Genomic DNA, 27,458 nt, shown 5'->3' with positions numbered 1-27,458 from the left:
TAACCTTGAAAAGGCAGGTTAGCTTAGAGATTTTCCTTTCAACAGATCTGCTTGCCATTTGTAATATAATGAATGGCAGTCTGGGGTACTCATGGATGTGCTGTGTAGGGTTGCCGGGTTCATGGCCTGAGACTGATCCTGTACCTTTAGGAGAAGAGAAAGTCAGCCAAGTGCAGGTGTTCTTGCAACACTGTAATGAGATAAACCACAAGGTGGAATTCTCCCTTCCCTCTGCACAACCTTTAAAGATACAGAAGACTTCTTGGTTGTCAGGCCTGGCCTCCAAGAGGTCTTCTGTATCTTTAAAAGTTGTGCAGGGGGAAGGGAGAATTCCACTTTGTGGTTTTTCCCATTACAATGTTGCAAGAACGCCTGCACTTGGCTGACTTTCTCTTCTCCTAAAAATACAGGATCAGTCTCAGGCCATGAACCTGGCAACCCTAGTGCTGTGCCCTAGTTTGGCTGTTCCAGTGACAAATGTCTCCACTCAGGTTCTGATGTGTAGTGTACCAACTATTCCCAGAACATATCCTGTGGGATGGTGGGACTAGTTCAGGCACACCCCAATAGACTCTTCCTTTTTGGAAATGTATCTCAAAAACAAACAATATTAGACTGCTTCCAGTCCCTCCTTCCTTTAAATGCAGTGGGAAGGTGAACCCCACCTGATGTCAGTTTTGAGAATACATCTGCTGTATCCTTTATCCTGTATACACACTGGCAGTACAAGTCTATATAACCTCCTGTTCTTGCATACCTTGTTGAATTCTGAGGATTGTAGCTGCTATTGGTCACATCTCACTCCCATTTCAGTTTAAACGGTAGAGCTTGAAAGCTAGGTGTTCTTGAAGCTCGTGGGTTTGATTGAAACACTGAGGACAAGAAACCTGCTGCTCTGTAAAATGATGAAAGCGCAGAGTCAGGATTCTGCTGCCTGACCAGGGCTGGATTATCCATTAGGCTTGGTAGGCTGAAGCCTAGGGCCCAGGAGCTCTTGGGGACCTGCGATCCGCGGAAGCAGGACAGGAGCTGCGGATTGTGGGACAAGAGCTTCCGAACTGCCCGCCATCCCCCCGCCTCACTTACCTTTCTCTCCGCTGTTTTTTGCAGTTTGCCATCAATCAAGATGGCGGCTGAGGTTTCCCTAAGGGGCTGAAGCCTCTGCCGGCATCTTGGTTGATGGGACACATGCGTGCTACACGTGCACATTGCTGCCATCAACCAAGATGGCGGCAGAGGCTTCAGCCCCTTAGGGAAACCTTGGCCGTCATCTTGATTGATGGCAAACCTGTGCGTGCAGCCGCAAAAAAAGCAGAAAGGTAGGTGAAGCAGGGGGATGGGATGGGATGGACGGTGGCGGCTCAGAATCAGCCTGGGGCCCTCCTCAGCTTAATCCGGCCCTGTGCCTGACAGACCACGTTCCACAATTTGTGGTGTAGTAGTACCCACAGAGTAATGGTCTCTGGATCAATAAACCTTTTGTATGTGTGAGTACTCACCCATACAGATACCTAGTCCACTTGATTATCATGTGTGTCAAGCCAGAGGACAGATAGGCAAGATGGGACCTACGTGCAACAGAGGGGGCGTTTGGAACTAGCCCTTCCTTGCACAAATGTTGTGAAGCCAAGAAGGGGCTGATAAGGATCAGAGCTGTCCGGATATGGCTGGCTTCCAGGTGTAGATGTGCCACTCTGGAGAGGGGGGCAGCTTTTGTTCAGGTTTCATTGTGTGGCTTCCCAGGGAAGGAAGTAATTCCTGATGTTGCTGGCCCAGCGGTGCCTGGAGTCTCTGGAAGATGAGGAATTGCCCTCGCAGGTGTTGTTGTGGAGAAAATGACATCCTTGTGCTGCATTAGGAATGGGGCAGGGGGAGAATATCCTGATTCCAACCAATCACCCTTTCCCCGCAGAGGCCACATGTCTCAAATCTGCAGGCTCTATTACTAAAGCAGATGTTGGCCTTATGTAGCCACCGTAAGGCTCTGGAAACAAGCACAGCAGGGCAGCTTGTGAGTAAACAGCAAAAAGTTTAGGTTAAAAAACAACAACAGCCTCTGCTCTATTTGATTGCAAAATGGCTGCTCTCAGTCCCATAAACAGAATCCAATATGCACAATCCTTCCACTAAATTAATATTTCTAAAATCTCAGTTGTTGTTTGAGGGTTTTTTCCAAAGTAGCCTTTGCTAACCTGGTACCCTCCAGTTCTTTCCGATTACAACTCCCATGAGCCCCAGCCAGCACAGCCGTTCTATCCTGGAGAAAAGTGAGGTAGAACTCACTGAGAAGGGGTTTCTATAGCTCTGATAGCTCATGGGAATTTCTGACTAGGGGAAGCGAATGTGAGATTGAGGGCTTGAGCTTGTACCAAGGGCTAAAGCTCAGTTAATTGAAGTTGCTGCTCTTTGCCTGTCTTGTCTTCAATTGGGGCTAACGTTTATTCCTCCATGGAACCCATGGATTGTGGATCATTAAATGTGCCAGTCCCTTTAGGCAGCTTCATGCTGCCCAATCAATTCCTGCAGGGAATTGTATGGTGTACCTGCAGTGTGCCAGCTCAGTTGCATTACCTGCAGTTGCCACACCAGTGCAACTTCCTGGATGTTTAAAACATAAGAGAACCCTGCTGGATCATGCCAGTGGCCTATCTCAATCCTGTTCTTGCAGTGACCAACTAGATGCCTATGGGAAGCCCACCAGCAGGACCTGAGCCCAAGAGCACTTGCCCTTCCTGCAGTTTCCAGCAACTACTATTCAGAAGCATGCTACCTCTGCAGTGGAAGCAGAGCATCACCATTATGACTAGTAGCCATTGATAGCCTTATTCTCCATGTGTTTGTCTAATCTTCTTTTACATCCATCCTAGTTTGTGGCTCTCACCGCCTCCTGTAGGAGCGAATTCCACCGTTTAACGATGGGCTTCATGAAGTACTTCCTTTTGTCCGTCCTGAAACTTCAACGTTCAGCCTCATTGGACAGCCATGAGTTCTGATGTTGTGAGAGAGGGAGAAGAACCTTTTCTATGCCGTGCATCATTTTATACGCTTCTAACATGTCACCTCTTACTTGTCTTTTCTCTCAATGAAAAAGCCCTAGATCCTGCAACCTTTCCTCATAAGGAAGTTGCTCCATCCCCTTGATCATTTTGTTTGCCCTTTTCTGAACCTTTTCCAACTCTACAACAGCCTGCACTCTAGCTACTACTATGACACTTTAGTACAACAGCCCCTGCACGTTTGCTGATGCTTTCATAGGATTTCTTTACAAGTCCCTCTTGTGTTTTCCATATCTACAATTTGAATGCAAAGTGGGCATTGGCTAGAATGGACGTCTTCTTTTTTTATGAAATATATGGCTGTCTTTTGCTTCCTGACTTGCAGTTACAGCATTCATGCATGCATATAAATATCACCAGGAGGGCCCAGAGGTAATTGTGAATCATGCCCTTTGTCCTGCACATCAGCCTTGAGGATTGACCTGTACACTAGTTTTCTATCCCCTCTTGGTGGCAGAAGAGCAAGATTGCAGTGTCTCAAATGCAACCTCCCTTCACCACAGACAGGCTCCCCGAGGCACCTTGTTCAGCCATTCGAGTGTTAGGGAAACAGCGAGAGGGGCCAAGGGTGCTTCCATACTAGGCGCTTACTGTGGAATTGCTGTGCCTCATTCACTCATTCATTTTTATAGAGTGTCCACATGATGCCATGTTTCAGGGTGCTTCCTATGGAGTGTTTATTGTAGAATGGGTGCTCCTCATATATACACTTCTTGGTGTTTTATAGCCCTTCCTTCTGTGCCTCATTTCCCCTCTGGCTTGGCCCATGACTTTCCCCAGTAATCCCCCTGCCTCCCCATTCCTCTCCTTTTCAAATAGTACAACTCCAGGAGTCATAAATCTGCATATCTTTCAGCCCCGGTCCCAGCGCTGTGTATGGCGGTGGCTATTTCCAGCATGTTCCAAGAATGCCAAGCTGGGGATGCACGCTATGTGCTGCTTGGGTGAAAACCAATCTCTGTTCAAATACCCGCCCCCCTGCTCACCCACATGCCCGCCTGCACACTTTCCCTTCTCACACAGTCACACCATAGCTGGGCTGGACTCTGTGGAGAGAGGACCAAAGAGCTGAATTAACAGGGAAAGACCTAGGTCTAATTCTGATCAGAGGTAGTATACCTGTGTCTGGGCTGTACCGCTTCAAACTGCAGGCGGTGGGGGGGGGGCTGGAGGCTAACATAATTGCAAGTTCCTCCCTACGAAAACAAAAGACCTCTTCATCTAGAACAGTGTTTCCCAAACTTTCAACATGCGCGTACCCCTTTTGAGACATTGATTTTACCGGCGTACCCAACTTTCACAAAAATAATTGGGAGAGGGTACTTAACACATTCGTAATTCCTATAATTTTATATGAAATGTTTGTAAAAAAAAATAAATACAAAATAATAAACATTTTAATAATAGAAATAATATTTATATAACAAATTTATATAACAACCTAGAAACGTAGTTGTTGTTGTTTTTAATTGAAGCTGAGAGTCCGGAGATTAAGGACTTCCGGGAAGGGTGACTTAGCCTGTGCCTGCTTTTGAGACGGGCTCCTGCCTCAAAAGAAGCTTATTCAGATATATCAGTCAGTTTTTTCTTTTTTTTTTGACTGATTAAACTTCTCCCGGGTAGGGAGAAACGAAGAGATTAACCTCAAAGCCTATTTTTGTTGGGACGACCAGATCTCATTAATTTATGGGACGAGGTCCAGCCGACGAAGGTGGGACGGATTTTTAACAGCAAGCTCTATCTGATAAAGCGAACGTTCACCTTATCTTCTAAGAGAGAACGCACTAACAGGCAAGCACCCTTCTTTCTATATTTTTCTTTTACTTGACTTAAATTGTTGCTGTTTAAAAGAGATTTGCCAGATTGATCAGTTTTTGACATCTCACTGGGGAGCCATAACTTCTCTCTGCTACGCACTAATTAATAGCTTATCTCTGTTTTTGTTGCAAAAAGCTGTCCTGGATTTGCATTCTAAAGATATACACAGAAGAGGGATTTCTATTCCAGATTTTTATTTTGAAAAATATTATACTGTTTTGAGACTACTCTCTTTTTGGTCTATTTTATTTTGACGAATCTGTTTCTTGACGATTGCCATTAATTGTTCCGATCCTGGGAACTGCATTTTGTTTACTTAACTATTGGAGAGATAAGGCTGTCTGCTCTGTTTATACTGTGATGTCACCAAGTTTGGAGTATTAACCCAATTGTTGCTGAAATAAGAAGTGGTTTTCCTATATTTTTCTTTTAAAATGGCAATTAAGAAAGTGGCTGAAAATCTGGAAATAACTATGTTTCAGAAAATAATGGATGAGATTGAGATAATGAAAATTGAATTGAGTAAAATGAAGCAGGAGATTAAAGATATAAGGGTCCCTGTGAGAGAGGTGACCCTGGAAGGGGTCCCTGTGAGAGAGGAGACCCCGGAGATTGGAACAGGGGTCCCTGTGAGAGAGGTGACCCTGGAGACTGGAATAGGGGTCCCTGTGAGAGAGGAGATCCCGGAGATTGGAACCAACGTGGAACAGGAACAAGATTTGGAGTCTATGGACTTTAGAAATAAAATCTATTGTTTGGAACTCAATGTTATCTCTGAAGAAATGAATGAAGATTCTAGAGATAAAGTTATCAATGGCATGGATAATCTTCTGGACTGGAATGATGTGATGGAGCCCAATATAGAGAAAATCTATGGAATTAACTGCAGCCATGTGACAATGGAAAAACTTTTAAGAGATGACCCAGTGTATTTTGAAAAAAAGAACAGAGATATGATTTTACAGCAGTATTTCAGCAACCTATTCAGAATGGATGGCAAGAAAATATTTGGGATAGAGGTAATCCCCATCAGACTCTTACTATATGACTATGGCTTTGACAGCAAGATTATTATGGAATACTGATAATGGAAGATTGGATATTGAAATTACTGGACTTAACAAGACTACTGAAGATGGAAGATGGAAAATGGAACTAATAGAGATAATAGAACAATGGCTACTGAAATTATTGAACCTAACAGATTCTGATGTGATGGATTAATTGAAATGTTTATTTTGACTATGGTTATGACAATAAGATTATCATAATTAGTAATGAGATGGATTAATCGATATGCTTATCTGGAAAAAAAAATTGATAGATATATTTCTTAAAGAATTGAAACCTCTCTTTGACTTTTTGTGGAAAGAATAAAGTAATGTTTATGAGATTTGATGATTAAGTAAGATAACTACTGGAGGAAAGTGATTTTATAATATGACTTAAGAGACAGGATTGTTATATATTATAGACTTATAACTGATTTGATCTTTGACAAATGGGAAGTCAATATTTTACTCTTTATTTTTTATTTTTGTTTTTTTTTTTTCTTTTTTTCTTTTTGTTTAACTATTTTTGATTTTGTTTTTTGTCTTTGAATGTTTTATGATTTTGTCTTGTATGTTTTATGAAAATCTGAATAAAAATTATTGAAAAAAAAAAAAGAGAGTCCGGAGATTAAGGTAAGTTAGCTGGAGACCCGGAGGGGACCCCCCAAAACCAGAAACACCAGCCGAAAATCATGCAGCATGCAGCGGGTTTACAGAGGCAGCGCTTGCCTGGGCTGGAGGTTTGAATCTCCCGCTCTTTGGCTGCAGAGCGGTTTTTCCCCCATCCTGCCTGGGAAGCCACTCAGGCACGCAGCCCAAGAGCAGGCAGGGGATTCAAACCTCCCACCTAAAATTCACAGCTGATGAGCGGGCAGGCCAGGCAGGATGGGGGGGGGAAACCGCTCTGCAGCCGAAGAAAAACCCCACTTCCTCGCTTCCCGGTGTGAACATTTTTGTAGTCGAGCATACGCATAAATATCTTTGTGGCGCCATCTGTCTGTTTGTAGAAGCGCTTTTTGGTGGCCAAAGTCACTGCGAGGGAGACCGAGTCTTATGAGAAACTGGAGGGGTGCACAAAAAGACAAGGAAAGCATTGAGAGCGAAAGAGACTATGCGTTGAATAACATCGGGATAAACCACTGTTATTATATTGATCTTCCCTCACATGATTGTGTGAGAAACTGGAGAAATCACAAGAACTGTATTTTCTCTTAAAAGAACACACACACACATGTTTTTTGCTGCTAAAACCCAATGATAAAGTACAAAAAAAAACATTCGGCCGCATACCCCTTGAAACCCTTTCACGTACCACCAGGGGTACGCGTACCACACTTTGGGAAACACTGATCTAGAAGATGGGCAGGTCGGTGAGAATCCAAGACTAGAACCTTTCTCCCTGATATGCTGGTTTTCTGTGTACAGGGAATTTTTCTATATGGGGGACTGTTCAGTCACAGGAGCCCCCACTGTGAAGTCTGAAGTGGCAGAGTCCAGACACAGGGTTACTACCTCAGTAAGAACTAGGCCCTAATGCAGGAGTGGTCAGTGGCATGTCCACATTAAATATTCATATTGATTTTTAACTGTATTTTATTCTTTTATTTCTGATACTGTATTTTACTGTATTACAATTTGAGTTCTACAGAATGCATACTGTAATACAATAAAATACAATGTAAGAAATAACAGACACAATGAAAATACATTTAAATGTCCTGCAGCATTTAGCACAATTAATTAAAATTAGTACAACAGACAGAAAAACCATGAAGTGGTGTGCCAAGCCCATCCATTTTCAAGTGGTCCATGGGGAAAAAGTTTGGGAAGCACTGCCCTAGTGCATGGGTCGGCATCTTATAGGGCTTCACCATTTGTCCCACAGTCTCCCACCCCAGAAGACTGTTTATAAGCCTTATTATTGCTGCCTGGGGAGGGGCATTTTGCAACTGTTGCAAAACTAGGGAGGGAGGCTGTGCTTGGACCCCCTCCCACGAAAATTGCACACACGCAGGCAATTAGGCATGAAGACAGACTTCTGTTGATGCTAATGGAAGCTTAATGGAAGCTTGTTTCCAAACCAAACCAATCTTAACTGAGATTGCACCTGATGTCTGATGTCATCTCCATGATTTTTCACCTCTCCCCCCCACACACAAAGTTAAAATGTTTTTTTCAACCCTAATTGCTGGGAGTGTATGTATTAGTGTCTGCATGTGCATGGTGAGTGCTGTATACAAGCATGAATGTAGACAGGTGAGTATTTGTGTGTGTGATACATGCATTATGTGTGACCTGCATGAACTGTATCTGCGCCAATCATAACATTTCACTTTGCTTTGTGTTGCTTTGGGCAAGTGCCATACAAACTGCATACACCAGGGGTCACCCTTTGACATTCTGTATTTTTGCATGCTGGTGCCACAAATGCATTCTAGTCTTTGCGTCATACTCCGCCACACACATTTTTTTGAGAAAAAGAGTAACTTACTATAACTTCAGCCAAAGTATATTATATACTTTGACATAATCACATATTCTTCTGCATACTCATTTCTCCATTTCCCCTCCTTCCCCTGTTGTTTCCCTGTGTGGATTATAGATTGTAAATTCCTTGGGACAGGGAAGGGGAGAAGAGCCTTGCCAGGGGAAAATACTTTTTATTTCTCCTAGTCACTTTTAAAAGTTATTTATAGTTGCTTCTTTAAACAGTTTCCCTCTGTCTCTCCAGTAGCATAACAGTTTACAATCTAATCACTGGCTAGATCAGGTCTGCCCACACTGTGCTGATGTTAGCCCTGCCTGGGTGTGGGGAGGATTCCTTACCTCTTGAGTTCATCACCTTGGCTTGTGATGCATGATTTCCATCAATGCTGAACATACATGAAATGCTAACACTAATTCAGAAGATTCTTTATTATAGCCCAAATGCAGCACATCAGCCTGTTCAGGGATGATTAAGGCATCTGTTTTTGCCGCATGCTGGAACTATAATAATAATAATAAAAACCAGGGTGAGGGGATGCATCTTGTAGGCCATACAATACAATATGGATTGGTTGATACAACTTGTGCAGAGCTGCCCCCAAAGTTACACATGGAAAATAAATCTTTAAAAAATGTCCATAAAGTGTCACATCATGAGAGGGATGGGAGTATTGGCAGTTTTCCCAAAGGATGCCACAGACAATAGGCAGGACATGCCCATGAGGCTTGTGCAACTGCATTCCTCACATATCTTAACAATAATGTTATCTGAGGGAGAGTTAATTACAGTTTTGCCAGGGTCAAAATATGGCATTGGATTCAGAAAATGTAGTATCTTAAGGGAGAATGTCTTTTAAGTGTAGGATCAGCTCCAGGTTTGTGGAGGCCGCTACAAGATGGGTCCTCTCCACATAGGGCAGCCCTAGCATTAGTCAGTGAAAAAGCTGCCATAGGTAGCAGATGCTAGGAGGCAGCAGCGGTCTCTCCCTCCCCCCCATTCCCATTAAATCCCCATAACTAGCCTCCTGCCATTAGGCAAAGTGGAGGATGTTGACAGGGTAACAAAAGAAGCTGTCTAATACTGAGTTCAGACCATTGGTCCGTCTAGCTCAGTTTTGTCTACACTGGCTCGCAGTGTCCCTGCAGGGTTTCACGCAGGAGTCTCTACCAGCACTACCTGGAGATGCAGGAGCAGAGCTTGGAAAAGTTACTTTTTTGAACTACAGCTCCCATCATCCCAATCCAGTGGCCATGCTGGCTGGGGCTGATGGGAGTTATAGTTTAAAAAAGTAACTTTTTCAAGCTCTGTGCGGGAGATTGTACTTGGGACCTTCTACATGCAAGGCAGATGCTCTACCACTGTGTCCTGTCCCATCGCCAGTGATTCACCTGCTGCTTCAGTTTGAATTTTGTTCATGGAATGAGGGGTGTCATCGTTATTCACCTCAGGCAGCAAAATGCCTTGGGACAGCCCTGACAGCCCAATACATTTTGCTGCCTGAGGCAGTCGAGCTGCATAATATCCAAGACTGGCCAAGTTATTTTGGCACTGAGACAGAAAATCCTACAAGTGCCTCTTCCATTCCCTGGCAATAAAAAATCAATAATAATAAATTATACATTTTTTGCCCTTTCCTGACATCAAAAATCGGGGCTACCCAGCCTGGTCATGTTAGATTTTCCACAGTGTCCCAGGGTAATACTACATTGGGTCAGAGCTTGGAAAAGTTACTTTTTTGAAATACAACTCCCATCAGTCCAATCCAGTGGCCATGCTGGCTGGGGCTGATGGGAGTTGTAGTTCAAAAAAGTAACTTTTCCAAGCTCTGCATTGGGTATCCTGAGGCCCTGTGGGAAATATCACAGTGGCAGGTGGCTCCCCAAACCAGCTGCCCACTGCATTGGGCCCTGCTAGGACATTTTGGCCCTGGCAGCTGCCCAGGGATACCAGGTGCTGATGGTAGCCCTGCCTGGGTGTGGGGAGGGTTCCTTACCTCTTGAGTTCATCACCCTGGCTTGTGATGCATGATTGCCCCATTGATGTATTTCCATCAATGCTGAACATACATGAAATGCTAACACTAATTCAGGAGATTCTTTATTATAGTAAATATGTGCTGCATGGTGTAAATTTCAACAGAGCAAAAGTCAAATAAGCTCCTTATTGAAGAGGTGAAGGTAGACCAGCAGTGATCTCAGTATGCCACAGACCAACGGCAGAGCTGTGCACATAGAAGCACCATCCCAGGACCATTACACACACCCTTGCTTCACTATTGCTGCTCAAATTAGAATCCCTAGGCTGGAGAGCTGTTGAAATGTGCAGTGCCTAACAATGAAACCATATGGAGGGAAGTCCCCAATCTAGGAAAGGAGAAGCCCCTCCTCTCACCCCAGCTTGATAGGAGATCTGAATTCCTAGAAAGGGGGTTCTTGTTGGAATCAGAGATATTTCTTCCATGTCATCCCTGAAAGCCCATTGCCCTTGAAGGCGTAGTTCATGCAAGGTGTATGCCCTGCAGCCCAAGAGAGCAGCAGTTGCAGATGAGCATGAGGTCTGGAAGAGAGCAGAGACGCTCGGGAGAATTAAGACCCCTTTGATGGGGATTACTTTCTCCCCACACCACTGGTTTCTTAGTCTCTTCAGCCCCAGGGAATCATGCAGCCAGTCTTAGGAATCTCATGATTTCATTCTTGTGTCTTGCAGGATGAGGTAAAGCTGCCAACCAAGCTAAGCATTAGTAAGTCTTTGAAAGAGACGGAGAAAGAAGGGGAAGGGGAAGAGGTCTTGACAGGTGAAGAGCACCATGATGAGGAACATATCGAGCTCTCCTCAGATGAAGAGGTAGAGGTTGAGGAGATTATTGAGGAGTCGCGAGCAGAACGCATCAAGAGGAGTGGCATGAGGAAGGTGGATGACTTCAAGAAGGCCTTCTCCAAGGAGAAGATGGAGAAGACCAAGCTGAAGACCAGAGAGAACCTGGAGAAAACCAAGCTGAAGACCAAAGAGAACCTGGAGAAAACCAAGCAGAACCTGGAGAAGACCCGACACAACCTGGAGAAGAGGATGAACAAGTTGGGCACCAAAATCGTCACCACCGAACGCAGGGAGAAGATGAAGACCTCCCGGGATAAGCTGAGAAAGTCCTTCACTCCTGACCACGTGGTGTACGCACGCTCCAAGACAGCTGTCTACAAAGTACCACCTTTCACATTCCATGTCAAGAAGATCCGGGATGGGGAGGTGGAAGTGAAAGCCACTGAGATGGTGGAGGTTGGTGGGGATGAAACAGAGAATTCAGATCTGCTGAGGGGTGAGAGCCCTGAGATGAGCACCCTCTTGCAGATCTCGGAAGAGGCGGACACAGTGCCAGCGGACAAGAGCGACAGTGAGTGAGGCTAGAGCAGCAGCAGCAGGACGTCAAGAGCTGAACATGTAACCTTTCACGTTTCCTCTTTTTGGCCTCACATGGGTGCGCGCACACACACAATATATATAAATCTTGTAGCCCCCAACCTGCCCCAAAATGTAGCGCCAAGGTGCATTTTTGTATATTTCTGTTTCAGCATATAGAGCACAGGACTTCATAGCAATTCATCAAACACCATTCCTGCTACCGAGAGCTTGTTTTGCCAGCCTGCTGTGGCAACACCCCTCCCCCCCCAACCAAAGGTGCTATCGACAACGTAATCAATTTGTCTGCCCAAGAAGCATGCTGTTGCCTCTTAACTGTTCTCCTTGAGGGTCGAAAATGCTTCCTGGGGACCAGAACACAGATTGTACCGACAGAATGAAGGGCAGAAGTGTGGAACTGAAAGAAGGGTTTGGCCCAGTGCGTCACTGAACTGGGGGAGGAAAAATGACTGAGGAGGAATGAGAATGTGATGTCATGTGATGAAGCAAGAGTGAGATCTGTGCACCCTGCAAACAATTTTCCAAGATAATATTTTTTATGCAGTCACACTCAAAGGGCCTGATAGACATGAAAGAACAGCAGCAGCCACTGTGCATACTAGGAGAAAAGAGGGAAGATCTTTCGGCAGGGCCCCCTCCAAGCCATTCGTGCCCTTTGCTGGGCCTGTGAGCCATCCTTGCAACATGGCTCCAATGGGCAGTACTCACATCCTGGTTGGGGGCCCAGTGGAGAGTGGTAGGCAAGCAGGTGAAGCTGAGAATGAGGAGAGAGAGCACAGAGGAGGTAGATTGTGGCAGTCTTTGGCTGTAAGTAGTGAAGTGTTAACCGTGAAAACAGAAAAGGAGGCTCTTGTTCAGTCAGTCAGCTGCCTTGACAGCCATCCCTGGGCTGGATCCTGCGCACTGCAGGTTGTTTTTTGCAGCACTCAGGTTCCAGGTCAACCTCTGTGGCTTCCTGCTGAGCTGGCATGCAATAGCCCATTTTCAATTAGGGCACTACTATTTAGGTGCTCCCCAGTGGAGTACCCACATGGGCTCTGTAGCTATGTTTGCCGAACTTGTCACTTGAGGAGAGCTGAGGGGGCTGTGGAGAGGGGAGTTCACTGACGCAAGACAGCTTTGTTGTGGGTAAGGCACTGCTCAGCAAATTCCTTCCCCTCTTGCAGTTTTTGTCTTTACTTGGCATTTGTGGGTGAGCCTGAAGACTCACTTTTTTCCAAGCACCACAAAAAAGAGGCTTCCATCCATAGTGTTCAATGTATGCAGCTGCCTTCCCCCATCCCAATTCATGAAGTAGTTGAGCAACCACTTCTTTCTCACCACCTGCTGGGATTCTCTCAGGCTCCCCTGTGGCCTTGCGGGGTCAAGGAAGAAACGTTTGCAGCAGGCTCAGGCCCAGCAGTGCAGTCTGCCATGTTACCTTGGCAGTGGTGATGTCAGGACAGGACAGGACAGCATCTGGGGCAGAAGTCGAGGACCTCGCTCAGCAGAATGAGCAGGAGGGCCCTCAAAACACATCAGGGCTGGTTTATTACATTTTGAAATAAAGTAATACACATTGCCACCTAGGGTTGCCAGGTCTATGGCCTGAGACTGATCCTGTATCTTTAGGAGAAGAGAAAGTCAGTCAAGTGCATGTGTTCTTGCAACACTGTAATGGGCCTCCAAGAGGTCTTCTGTATCTTTAAAAGTTGTGCAGGGGGAAGGGAGAATTCCACTTTGTGGTTTTTCCCATTACAGAGTTGCAAGAACACCTGCACTTGGCTGACTTTCTCTTCTCCTAAAGATACAGGATCAGTCTCAGGCCCTAAACCTGGCAACCGTATTGCCACCTGAAGCTGGGCCTACATAAGACTGTTTGAAATAAGTAATAAGACATTACTTATCTAAGTAATCTAAACTTAGAGGAGGTCCCATAATGCTGTTAAGTCCAGAGTCTGAAATTACCCACCTTCATCACTGTATCTTGGCCATTCCATGCCCAGCATTTCTACCACAAGCGATATCAGAGCTGTCTCCTCTACCAATTCAGCCAAGAGCTTGACTGAGCCATCCACAATCCAGTAGGGAGATGTGTGTGTGCATGTGTCTATAGGGATGTTCCTACTTGACCATGGAGTGTACAAACTCCCATCACACTACACTTTCCAGTGAGCCTTTCTGTTCTTGTTAATGTTGCTATGGATCTTGTGTCCAGAAGAGGAGAGCACCCAGAGTACCAGATATGCCTGGCCTTTTTCAGGCCATCATACATAGGGTAGAGACCATGCCCCATTCTGGGGATGGCAAGTGGGGGGGGGTTGTGCCAAGCAGCTGCATTGTTCCTTTTCTAAGACTGCATCCTGGTGAGCAGCATGACTAATAAACTTTCTTTTCTAAAAGAACAGGTGTGAAGCGTTTGCGGGATGGGGAGCTGTGCTAGGCAGGTCACTTAGCCAGATGCAGCTTAGGGTCATTCTCAGAGCCAAACTACATGGTAAGGGGGCATCCAGACTGTTGCTATTTTGGGGTGGGATTCAGTCACTGGCAAATTCAGGTTGTGCAATTCAAGATGATTTGGTGTTCTTGCACAACAAACCTCCCTCCCTCCACAAACAGACCTCTCTTTTTTGCGATAAAAGAAGGTGACAGAAAAATGCCTTGGAAAGCATGGGACAACACTTGTTATACAACAATGTTGTATAACCTCACAGCAAACAAACCAGAATGAATGCTCAATAAATGCCCAATGTCATCTAACTTCCTCTCAAACTTTGTGCAAGCAAATCAGGATGAATGCTCAGTCACCGGGTTGTCTGAAAGCGATCCAAGGGGTGTGTGTGTGTTTTTTAAGTTCCAAAATCTACAGGACCAAACAAACTCACAAAATAAGTGTGCAAGCTTTCAGGTTCTCCAGAACTCTTTATAGCAAACAAAACGGGATGGGCAGTGGAGTTGACTGATGTTAAAACCATGGAGCCTGTATTTAGTCCACTTGTGGTGGAAAATGCCACTTTTATTTTGAAGGCAATCAAACCACAAATAGCAGCCTCACCTTCCTTTCCATGCCCTGAGAAGAGGTTGGACAAGGGGCAATAACCTTCCAGTCAGGAAGACACACACACAACCCAGACATCTCCCCAGCACTGCTTCCTCCCTCTGAACTCTGCCCCTTAATGGGTGCGGGTAAGAATGCATTGAGAAAGGCAACAGCTGCTCCTCTCCTCTTTCCCTTGCTCACCCTTTCTAAGTACTGCAGCAGGGCCACAACTTCCCCATCCCTGGCTTAGAGGGAAAGAACAAGCAGCTGTTTCTGCCAGCTTGTCTGCCTTCTCTCTCTCTAGGCCAGGGGTAGCCATCGTAGTGCCATCCAGATGTTGTTGGGCTCCAGCTCCCATCAGCCCCGGCCATTATGGCCAACAGTTAGGGATGATTGCAGTAGTGGAAGCTGGTCCATCAGGGCACATGGGGCACTGCCCCACCAACCTCAGCCAGCTCCCACCGGTCTGCTTACAACCAGTTAAGAGGGTGGCCCTGGTTGTCAGCTGCCTCCTCCTTGGTCTCAGTGTTGCCCAGGAGAAGGATGGAGACAATACTAGAATTAGTTGGCTGTGCCGGTCATTGATTCTGGCTCAACTTGTGGGTGGTCTCCCTGCCTTCTACCTTACCAGGCCCAATGGGCAGCAGCCACCCGTTGGTGAGATTTGTTTATTAAAAGCATTTATATACTACTTAATATTTCAAAAATCTGTAAGTGGTGGTGTAGCCCAAAAATATCTGGAGGGCCTAACTTTGGATAATCCTGCCTTAGGCAGTGCAGCCTAGACAGCTGGCCGTGGAGGGAGCAGCCCCTTCATTCGCTCACTGGCCTGCATTCCCCTGGGTAGCACAAGGATGGAGATTCACCCCAGCAAGCCAAATCCTCTCTGCCATGATGCCACCCAGAGGAAGGAGGATGAACAAGAGGAGAAAGCATCATGCTCCTGCCTTTGCATGATGGCAGGAAGGGTGGTTGTCACAGTGCCACTGCCTGTCTCTGATCACAAAGCTTGACCAGCTCATGCACGCTGTTATCTTTTGGGGGGGGGGTATGCTCTGCCTCATTGGGCCATTCATTTGTTCATCATTCCCTTTAATAGCAAGCTCAGATAGTGAGTGCCAACAGAAATGGAGACAAAATGGAGCTATCAACATACTCAACAAAAATACACCCAATCCTCCCACCCCTTTAAACACACACACAGTGAGGACTGATCATGCTTAGTAACTACAGAAGATTGAGTGACAGTTGGAAAAGAATCATGGAAAACTGGGGTGATGGAATGGAATTGAGTATCCTAAAGAAGAGCATGGCTGGCTGGAACCCTGAACAAGGAGCCCTCCTATTAGAAGGAGAGAATACATTGGGGGACTCAGTCCCACTTATTTAGAATTATTACAACCTGCCTTTTGATTCCAATGCTACCAGGCAGCTAATAAAATTAATACTACCACAACACAATAAAAACTCTCATAAAAATCAAACCCCCCAAAAAAACCCGGCAAGAGAAACTACCAACAGCCACAAACAGCTTACAAACAGACAACCAATAATATCCCCCCCCCGAGCTCTCTGAAACAGCACTACCATTTCCTGGAACCTAAATGTCAGCAGGTTTGGACCAAGATGAAGGAGGTGTGAAAACTGGAGGGAGAAATATCAATAAAAGATATGCAGACAATACCATACTAGCAGAAATCAGTAATAATATGAAGCGAATGCTGATGAAAGTTAAAGAGGAAAGCACAAAAGCAGGACTACAGCTGAACGTAGCTGAACTGAAGTAATGACAACAAGATTTATGTAACTTTAAAGTTGACACTGAACTTGTCAAGGATTATCAATACCTTGGCACAGTCATTAACCAAAATGGAGACAATAGTCAAGAAATTAGAAGAAGGCTAGGACTGGGGAGGGCAGCTTTGACAGAACTAGAAAAGGTCATCAAATGCAAAGATGTATTACTGAACACCAAAGTCAGGATCGTTCAGACCATGGTATTCCTGATCTCTATGCACTGATGCGAAAGTTGGACCGTGAAAAAAGTAGATAAGAGAAAAATCAACTTATTTGGAATGTGGTGTTGGAGGAGAGCTTTGTAGATACCATGGTTGGTGGTGGCACTGCCCCACCAACCTCAGCCAGCTCCCACCGGGCTGCTTACAACCAGTTAAGAGGGTGGCCCTGGTTGTCAGCTGCCTCCTCCTTGGTCTCAGTGTTGCCCAGGAGAAGGATGGAGACAATACTAGAATTAGTTGGCTCTGCCGGTCATTGATTCTGGCTCAACTTGTGGGTGGTCTCCCTGCCTTCTACCTTACCAGGCCCAATGGGCAGCAGCCACCCGTTGGTGAGATTTGTTTATTAAAAGCATTTATATACTACTTAATATTTCAAAAATCTGTAAGTGGTGGTGTAGCCCAAAAATATCTGGAGGGCCTAACTTTGGATAATCCTGCCTTAGGCAGTGCAGCCTAGACAGCTGGCCGTGGAGGGAGCAGCCCCTTCATTCGCTCACTGGCCTGCATTCCCCTGGGTAGCACAAGGATGGAGATTCACCCCAGCAAGCCAAATCCTCTCTGCCATGATGCCACCCAGAGGAAGGAGGATGAACAAGAGGAGAAAGCATCATGCTCCTGCCTTTGCATGATGGCAGGAAGGGTGGTTGTCACAGTGCCACTGCCTGTCTCTGATCACAAAGCTTGACCAGCTCATGCACGCTGTTATCTTTTTTGGGGGGGGGGGTATGCTCTGCCTCATTGGGCCATTCATTTGTTCATCATTCCCTTTAATAGCAAGCTCAGATAGTGAGTGCCAACAGAAATGGAGACAAAATGGAGCTATCAACATACTCAACAAAAATACACCCAATCCTCCCACCCCTTTAAACACACACACAGTGAGGACTGATCATGCTTAGTAACTACAGAAGATTGAGTGACAGTTGGAAAAGAATCATGGAAAACTGGGGTGAGGGAATGGAATGGAGTATCCTAAAGAAGAGCATGGCTGGCTGGAACCCTGAACAAGGAGCCCTCCTATTAGAAGGAGAGAATACATTGGGGGACTCAGTCCCACTTATTTAGAATTATTACAACCTGCCTTTTGATTCCAATGCTACCAGGCAGCTAATAAAATTAATACTACCACAACACAATAAAAACTCTCATAAAAATCAACCCCCCCCAAAAAACCCGGCAAGAGAAACTACCAACAGCCACAAACAGCTTACAAACAGACAACCAATAATATCCCCCCCCCCGAGCTCTCTGAAACAGCACTACCATTTCCTGGAACCTAAATGTCAGCAGGTTTGGACCAAGATGAAGGAGGTGTGAAAACTGGAGGGAGAAATATCAATAAAAGATATGCAGACAATACCATACTAGCAGAAACCAGTAATAATATGAAGCGAATGCTGATGAAAGTTAAAGAGGAAAGCACAAAAGCAGGACTACAGCTGAACGTAGCTGAACTGAAGTAATGACAACAAGATTTATGTAACTTTAAAGTTGACACTGAACTTGTCAAGGATTATCAATACCTTGGCACAGTCATTAACCAAAATGGAGACAATAGTCAAGAAATTAGAAGAAGGCTAGGACTGGGGAGGGCAGCTGTGACAGAACTAGAAAAGGTCATCAAATGCAAAGATGTATTACTGAACACCAAAGTCAGGATCGTTCAGACCATGGTATTCCTGATCTCTATGCACTGATGCGAAAGTTGGACCGTGAAAAAAGTAGATAAGAGAAAAATCAACTTATTTGGAATGTGGTGTTGGAGGAGAGCTTTGTAGGTACCATGGACTGCAAAAAAGACATAATTGGGTGTTAGAACAAATTAAACCAGAACTGTCACTAGAAGCTAAAATGATGAAACTGAGGTTATACTTTGGACACATAATGAGAAGACATGATTCATTGGAAAAGACACATGCTGGGGAAAACAGAAGGGAGCAGATAAAGAGGAAGGCCAAACAAGAGATGGATTGATTCCATAAAGGAAGCCACAGACCTGAACTAACAACATCTGAACAGGGTGGTTTACAACAGATGCTATTGGAGGTCACTGATTCATAGGGTTGCCATAAGTTGTAATCAACTTGAAGGCACACACACACACACAAGTCAGCAGGGATGAAGTGAGGTGAGCTTTCCTAGAGAGGGAGTTTCAGGTCTTGGTGCTGGCTGCTGATAAGGTCCCATCATAAATCGCCACTCAGAGTGCACATGGAGCATGACCTCTAAGTAATGCCTTAAATGTGCAGGTAAGTTCATATGGGGAAGTCAGTCCTTAAAGTTATCCTGGACCCAGACTGTTTAGGACTTTAAAGGGAAAAGCCAACACTTTATACTGCCAGGATAGCATGGTTAGAATGTTGGACTAGGACCTGGGACACCAGGGTTCCATTCACTCAGCCACAAAGCTCACTGGGCCAGTCCCCATCTCTCAGCTTAAGCACCCTACAGAATTGTTGTGAGGATAAAATGGGAAGGGGAGAGCAATGTATGCTACCTTGAGTTCTTTGGGGGAAAGGTAGGATATGATGTAATATATATAATGATATAAATGTAATATTTAAAAAATTGGACTCGGAAATCAACTGGCAACCAGTGAAGGTGTCAGAGAGAATTAGCATTATGCTAGGCCAGAGATGGGGAAACTTCGGCCCAGTCAATCTTGGACCATGAGGGGGTCCAATTTGGCCTGTGAGGCCATTTCCCACCCACGCCCACCTGTCAATCAGCTGATATCACTTGTAATCAGGGCTGTGGAGTCAGAAGCAATTTTGGGTGGAGTCGGAGTCGGTAGAAATGTACCAACTCTGACTCCGGCTTCAAAATAAAAACTTGCATAGTAATTTAGGAAAGTTTTCTTGTTCAGAAATTTTAATCAAATAAATATATTTTATGTTCTATCAATCTAGCCTGATGATTCACATGGTGGTGATAAAATGCCTTGTGCTACCATTTTACTACAGTGAATTTGTTATTACTAGTTAATATACATTTGCCATTTATGAAGGAGTCGGGAGTCAGACAGTAGAAAAATAGAGGAGTCGGAGGTTTGGCTCCACAGCCCTGCTTGTAATGTCAGTTGATGAGTGGGGATAAATTCTGCTCAGTTTGGTGCAGCATGCATGTTCCCTGCTGTTGTCATGCAGCCTAAGAAAGCCTGTTACATGCAGGCTTCTTTCTCTCCACCCACCCTTTTCACCGCATTGTACAAAACAAGATAGAAACTTTGAACAAAACTTTTGACACAAAGGCAGGGAAGAGTTCTTGAAATGGTGTGTAGCTAAATGCTTGCTTGCACACTCTTGCCCGTTCAGTTTCTTAGCTATCATTTCTCTAGCACTCTTGATAGCCCAACACTCTGCTCAGTTATTGAAAGGGAGCCCTGCTGAGTTCACTGGGACTCCCAAGTTAACTGCACAGAGGACTGAAGCAAAGATATGCCACGACCTTTGAACTTTTGTCTCACTCATTTAGACCACTTCCAAACTGTCACTCTGTTGTGAGCAGGATTCAATTACATACTGGCAAATTTAGATGCTACAGTTAAAGTGGGTCTGATACTCGTGCAATAAACCCACTTCCAGTTTAGAAAAAAATGAACTTTTTGCAGTAAGAAAAGTGATGGGAAAATGCATTGGAAAGTGTGGGATAACAATTGCTTGATGCAACATCCTATAACTTCCTCACATTGCTGTCATCAGGAGGGCAACACAGCACCTCTCCATCATATGGGTCACTCCTGCCCACATCCAGTTCATTAGAGCCCTCCCTCCCCGGCTTCTTGGTGTCCAATGAAATTTAAGACCTTTGCTCCTGAACCAGCTAAAATAGAAACTTACATCTGGGTGTCATCAGCATTATACTTTCCTGTCAATCTAGATAATCTACAAGGCCACCTTAATGTAGCCCCCACATACCCATCTGATCACTTTGCACAGAAGAGGTGGGATTCAACACCAGATAAGAAGTCTGAAACATTCCATAGGGCAGCCTTTCCCAACCAGTGTGCCTCCAGATGTTGCTGGACTACAATTCCCATCTTTCCTGACCATTGGCAATGCTGGCTGAGGCTGATGGGAGTTGTGGTGCAACAACATCTGGAGGCACACTGGTTGGGAAAGGCTGCCATAGGGTTATTCACTAATGCTTCCTTCAGCAATCAGGGGGATTTATTTATTCTCTTTCAAGGTTATTTTATTATTTATTGCATTTATATCCCGACTTTCCTCCAAAGAGCTCACCCACTCCATTTTAATCTCACAACAATCCTGTGAGGGAGGTTAGACTGAGAGGCAGTGACTGGCCCAAAGTCATCTAGTGAGCTTTATGGACAAGTGGGGATTTGAACCGGGGTCTCCCAGGTCACAGTCCAACACTCTAACCACTTTGCCACCTGTATGGTTTGATCTTGTATTGCCCTGTATTTGAGGGCAAATAGCAGCTCAGAATGGTGCAGTTCCAATCAAGAAAATGGAATAGGGAAAAGGGTTAAACTCCATATCCATCAGTATCGAGGTGGCTACAATTTGGGATGCCTAGCAGTTGCATTTAGCTCTTTAAAAATTGCTGATCGAATCATGGATCTCTGGCTGTCCTGTTCAGTTGTGCCTTTCTTTATGCTTGAAGGGCAGCCTTAAACTTTCCCTCATCCTTCCTATCACCACCGTTCTCAGCTGGCCTTGGCTTAGTTGTAGAAGTAACCAGTGACTAACTTGCTGCTGGATGCAATGTTCAACCAGAGATTCTTGGGAAAGGCATGATGAGTCCCTCAGCTGTGGATGCATCATCATCGGTTGGGACTTGCTGGGAAGAGAAGCAAAGGGGCTTTTGTTCCAGAAGTGGCCCCTCCCCACTCTTCCATGACATAGGACACAGATGGTGACAGAATGGGGTGACACATTTGCTTGGAACTTCCAGAATGGAAGCCTAAGGTTCACCATGCATGATGAAATGATTTTGCCAAAACTCCACAGCAGTTCATCCCTAAATATGGACAACCCTGAATTTCTCTTGCCTTTGTGTATTTCCCTTCCCCCCCCCAAAGTAGTCTCCTTATTTTGGTGGAGTTTCCTGTGATGTCACTGGCAGCTCATGAAGTGGATGGGAAATGCTCAGGGTCAGGATTAATCTACCAACTAGGATAGTCCCCAGTGCAGAGCTTGGAAAAGTTACTTTTTTGAACTATAACTCCCATCAGCCCAATGCAGTGGCCATGCTGGCTGGGGCTGATGGGAGTTGTAGTTCAAAAAAGTAACTTTTCCAAGCTCTCCCCACCCATATCAAGAGACTGAGTCAGAAGTACCACACTCCGCTGACCTTTGGCAACTAGAAGGGACAAACACAGCTAGAAGCAAAGACTTCTCTGGAATCTGGAAAGGAAGAGAAAGAAAAGATTCGGTCTCTGCTAGGAGTAATATCTGTGGGGTTTGTAGGGGAGATGACAAAAGGGCAGGAAGGCCACAGCTTAGCAGCTTTTACAAGGTCAAAGTCAAGGCTCAATACCAACAGTCTTCAATTGTTACAACAGTTGCATTTACTTACTTGAAAGCAAAGGTCATCAGCAAATAACATGACAGCATTTGTGGGTAACTCCCAAAAGATGTTAAAACGGGTTTCTGATTACCACAAAAGACAGGTTTAAAGTAAGAAAGAAAAGAAAGCATTTCACAAAGTTGTTACCTCAAAAGAGATGGGTACCGGGATAAATTCGAAGTGCTGGTTTTGACCTATAAAGCCTTACACGGCATGGGACCGCAATACCTGGTGGAGCGCCTCTCCCAATATGAAACTACCCATACACTGCGCTCAACATCTAAGGCCCTCCTCCGAGTACCATCCCATCGAGAAGCTCGGAGGGTGATGACTAGAAATAGGGCCTTTTCCGTTGTGGCTCCCAAACTGTGGAATGGTCTGTCCGATGAGGTGCGCCTGGCGCCGACGCTGCTATCTTTTCGGCGCCAGGTGAAAACCTTTTTATATTCCCAGGCATTTTAATGCGTATTAGTATATGTATTTGATGTAATTTGCTACTGTTTGATTATTTTGTTTACCTTTGTTGGTTTGATTTTATTGTATTATTGTATTTATATATTTTAATTGCTTTATTGTATGTACACCGCCCAGAGAGCCCTTGGGCTTAGGGCGGTATATAAATTAAATTAAATAAATAATAAAATAATAATAATACCAGGACTAGGTGTTGCAATAAACCATACACACTGTACTTGCTTCTGTTTTTTTCCAACTGCAACAGCAAACAATGCAGTCTTATAGATCACATATTTATCTGAGTCTGTAAAGCCTGTGAAACCACTAATGAGACCTGACAGGAATGTCTTCTGGAATGGCTCATGTGCAATTGGCAAAAAAAAAAAAATGCTGCAGAGTGGAGTTCTGCTGATCAGAATTCCAGGCAGCCAGTCATGCACTTTTCCAGGATACATCATTCCAACCTCCTTCCCTGTTGCCCTCTCCCCTCAACAAGGTGTCGCCATTCTCTGTCCAGTGTGCACGCTCAGTCCTCATTGATGTGGGTCCCCCTCCCTTTTAGAGATTCCCCCACTATGCTTTTTGTACTTCTGCAAACCTTTGCGTTATCCCTGAGAGCCTGCTGATACCTCCCTCTTGTGTGTAGTTGATGCTGTTTGATGCTGATGTGTGATGTTTAATGCTGTTTGACTAAAGATACACTCCTGGAGTATATACGGATAATGAGAAACAGTATCTTCTGTCTACTGGAATTCTATTCGACCTGCCATTCAGATATGCTGTAGGCATGGACTGAAGGTATAGTAGCATAAAAGCTTTCCTCAAACAGTGAAATGCAAGATTTTTGAAAACATTGTTGCTGGTTGTGGTTCATTTTAATATGGTTACCACTGAAAGCCTCCCCCCCCAATAATAATTATATGGCAGCCATGCCCAGCTGAGAATTCTTGCCATAGCCTCTTTCTCTGTCAGAAGTTTTGCAATCTCAGGATCTACTCCAGTCAGCATGTCTACAGTAGCTTCATATTAATAATGTCTTATATTACACAACCCAACTGAGCAGTCCGCTAAGAAAGTCTAGCTTAGCCAAAGCACTTCAGGACCAAAGAATGACTTCTTCCAGGGTCTGCTACATATAGGATTGTGCCCCCCCCCCCAAATTGAGGCTCTGTGTGTCTTAACAGCCACAGTATTCACTTCAACAGGTACACCTTCTCAGCATGAAGGTGCAGCAATGGTGAAGACATCTGAAGTCTCATGTGTTGAATTTCTGAATGTCATATAGCTCTTAAAGGCCCAAAAGCCTTCATCAGGAAAAAAGGGGCATCCCAGGTGACATCCAGAGCTAACATTAAAAGCCACTGCAACACACTTTTCTCAAAGAGTGTGTTTTTATTCTACAGTAACACAAAATGGCTATGTCCGTGCTTCACAGGTCACATGGCAGACAGTCAAGAAAGTGATATCAGATCTGATTTCTGGAACTAGCTGTGAAGTGTTTTGACCAAATTGTTAGGGCTAAACAGGGCTAGACACTGGCAGATGCAACACCAAATCTTCCACTGATTTAAAAAAATAAAATCCCTCAGAGCAATTGTGTGTGTGTGTGTGTGATTAAAAGAGAACAGCTTCAGCCCCATCTGTGCTACACATTTAAAGCAGTATTACAGCACTTTAAACAGTCATGGATTCCCTTAAAAAATCCTGGGAACTATAATTCGCTAAGCATGCTGTTCACTTGGGGGGAAGCCGCCAGTGCTTCAACTGGAGACAGGATCATGAGAAGGGCCTCCCCATTGCTCTGAATGCACGTCTACTTGGGGAGGCATTTCTTCAGATATTCGGCCTCTCCAGCTATTTTGTGCAGCTGGGAATGTTGTAAATGCAGAGGATGGACATGTATACTTTAAAATATACATTCTTGCAATGTCGGCTTGCCATCCTACAGCAAGATGTTTTTATGTCATGCATGAAAAAATGCCAAGTGTGTAACTCAATGGGTTTCAGACAGCATCAGTTTGTAAGCTAATCAAGAAAATGAGTTTCACACACTGTTACACTGCAGCCAACTCAGAAGGGACAGGAAGGGGGGAGGCATGAATTTCAGGCGCCTCCGCAGTCAGAAGAAGCAGAGTTGGGGATTGTTGTGTCTGAGCAGGAGCCAACGGGAGGAGGGCAGCCTGCTCTTCAGCCAGTTCCCACAAGTAACACCCTTCCCGAGGAGCCGAGCGCACCGCCCCCAGTTGATGCAGAGAACGGGTGAGGGGAAGTTTCAGAGTCAGTGCCAGCTCCTCCTTTTCCAAGCAGTTCCCCGGAGGATTCCAGTGCGGCACCGCCCTCTGACCTCGAGCCTGTTACTCGCGAGCAGGGGTCTTCTGATGAGCAGTTGGATGCGCGTCCCCTGTCTCCTCGTTCAAAAACATTTCCTATACAAGCCTGCCGCTCCCAGTGGGCGGACGTTGAGTCAACTTCCTTCACACACTGCAGAGCATGTCTAGAGTATAGTCAGGGGTTTTAGTGAGTTAGCATAAGGTTTCCTATGAAGCGCAATGCCTTTGATGTATCCATTACTCTAATAAAACGAGATTTACTCGCACACACACTCCAGCCTCATTCTTTCAGCTCTGGACGGGACACACACAGAGGAAATTGGCACAACAGGAACAGAAATGTAAACGCAGAACCTTTACATCTGGATCAATCCATTCCTATGCTTTGTGGATCTCCTTAATCTGGATCCAATACATATTTCTTCCTGATGTAGACACCACCTGTGCACAAACAGCACCCATTCCCTGCCAGGGCCAATGTTAGTGGTCAGCACTGTGGGGCAGTTGCACAGGTCCCAGCATCTTGGGAGGGTCCACCAGTACCAACCCCCAAGCAAGTTTGGGATCAACTGCTCTGTGGTATGCACAGCAGTAGCAACACCACCTCCTCCAACTCAAACTGAGACTCAAAGGGCAGGCAGCCCAGCTCAGCAGCCGACCACTCATTCCCCCATGACAGTGATTATTACATTGTATAATAATAAACATTTCTAGGCCCAATTCAAAGTGCTAGCTTTGATCTTTAAAGCCCTATCCAGCTTGGGTGCAAGCTACTTACTGTACCACTCATACCCAAACCAACATGCCTGCACCTTAAGATTTGCTTTTGAGGCTCTCCTGGTGTTCACTTCTCCTAGGTCAGTAAGGTGGATGGCCAGGAGGGAGAGGTCCTTCTCTGTGGAAGACCCATGGCTATGGAACTCCCTTCCCCTGGACCCGTGCCCTACATCTGCAGGCTTCCTGAAGACCCTGAAGACTGGCCTTCAAGGCATGATGTTCATTAGTTGCTCTGCCACAATTGTGCTCTCTCTGGTTCTATTTAAAAAAAAAAGATCAAATTTGACATTTTGTACTATTTTTAAGTTTTGTGCTATTTTTTATCTCCTGTTTTGATTGTAAGCTGCTTTGCATGGGCATCTGCCCAGAAAAGCAGCCTAATATTTTTAAATAAATAAAAAATAAAAATTCTGCAAAATAAAAATAAAAATTATTGTCATTATTACTACACTTGTACATTCCACTATTCCATCTCATTCTTGAGATGCCAAAGCAGCATACCACCAAAGGCACTGATGTAAAAACAATCATAGAAATATCCTACACTAATAGCACACTAAGGTGCTAAAACAGGACAGCTTTATAACTAAAAACAGGGAGAAATGACAGGACGTATCAGCAGGCTCAGGGGGAACTTCAATGTTTCCAGAAGAAGAAAAAACAGATAAAAATAAACCAGGGGGGAATAAAACCCCAAAGCAGCCCAATGAGGACTCAGCATGATCAGGATCACTTGTATCAAGTTATGACGGCTCTCTAGTCTGAGAGAGAGAGAGAGATCAGCATGCCCTGGGGAACCCCAAGAAATAGAAAAAATATTTTGGGGATCTGCCCCCACCAAAAAAACCCAACCAGCTCAATGAAGGAAAATTCCAGGAAGAAAGCCCTCAGGGTATATCCTGTCAACAACGTTACTTTTAGATAAAAAAGGCAAAAGAGAAAGGCGGCCTGCTGACTAGAAATGGCAGTGAATTCCAAGTTACAGTGCCTTGCAAAAGTAGTCAGACCCCTGACCAATGCTCTCATAATACTGAATTACAAATGGTACATTGTAATTTCACTCTGCATGACATTTTATTTTGAAACACTGAAACTCAAAATCATTTCTTGTAAGGTGACATTGGTTTTATGTTGGGAAATGAGAAGTGGGAGATAATGTTGGGTGGGGAAGTGGAGGAGAAAAACTACCTCTGAGAGACTAGCTGGTAGCAAGGAGCAGTTTCAATATTCGCCTCTGGCAGGTCTAGAGAGAAAGACTGGACCTGCTCCCCTGTCCAGAAGGGAGAGTGCAGCTAAGTAAGAGGCGGTAGCTGTGCCTCTCTCTCTCTCTCTGGGAAGTGGGGTGAGGATTGAGCCTAGCAGGACTGCCCAGAACTGCAGTGGGGAACCTCTGGGTCATGAGCCTAATTAGCCCTGTCAGGCCTGCCATATGGGCTTGGAAAGCTGTTTCAAGCTGGCCACATTCACCTGTATCACTCCCCTGACATCAGGCATGGGA

The 27,458-nt window shown here is 45.0% G+C and overlaps 1 protein-coding gene across 1 annotated transcript in view; it reads left to right on the top strand.

Annotated features, from left to right (window-relative positions):
- The window catches only part of CAVIN1 (caveolae associated protein 1), a 30,115-nt gene extending 15,548 nt beyond the window's left edge, over window positions 1-14,567 (top strand). Inside the window, exon 2 of the mRNA XM_061588217.1 lies at window positions 11,121-14,567. Coding sequence (XP_061444201.1) covers window positions 11,121-11,810 — 690 coding nt within the window. The 3' untranslated portion in view covers window positions 11,811-14,567. The remainder of the gene's footprint in view (window positions 1-11,120) is intronic.
- The last annotated feature ends 12,891 nt before the right edge of the window (window positions 14,568-27,458 follow it).

Source organism: Rhineura floridana, chromosome 11, assembly GCF_030035675.1.
Source record: "Rhineura floridana isolate rRhiFlo1 chromosome 11, rRhiFlo1.hap2, whole genome shotgun sequence".
Lineage (NCBI taxonomy): Eukaryota > Metazoa > Chordata > Lepidosauria > Squamata > Rhineuridae > Rhineura > Rhineura floridana.
The sequence above is the reverse complement of the archived record's forward strand: the minus strand, read 5'-3'. Positions and strand labels throughout refer to the sequence as shown.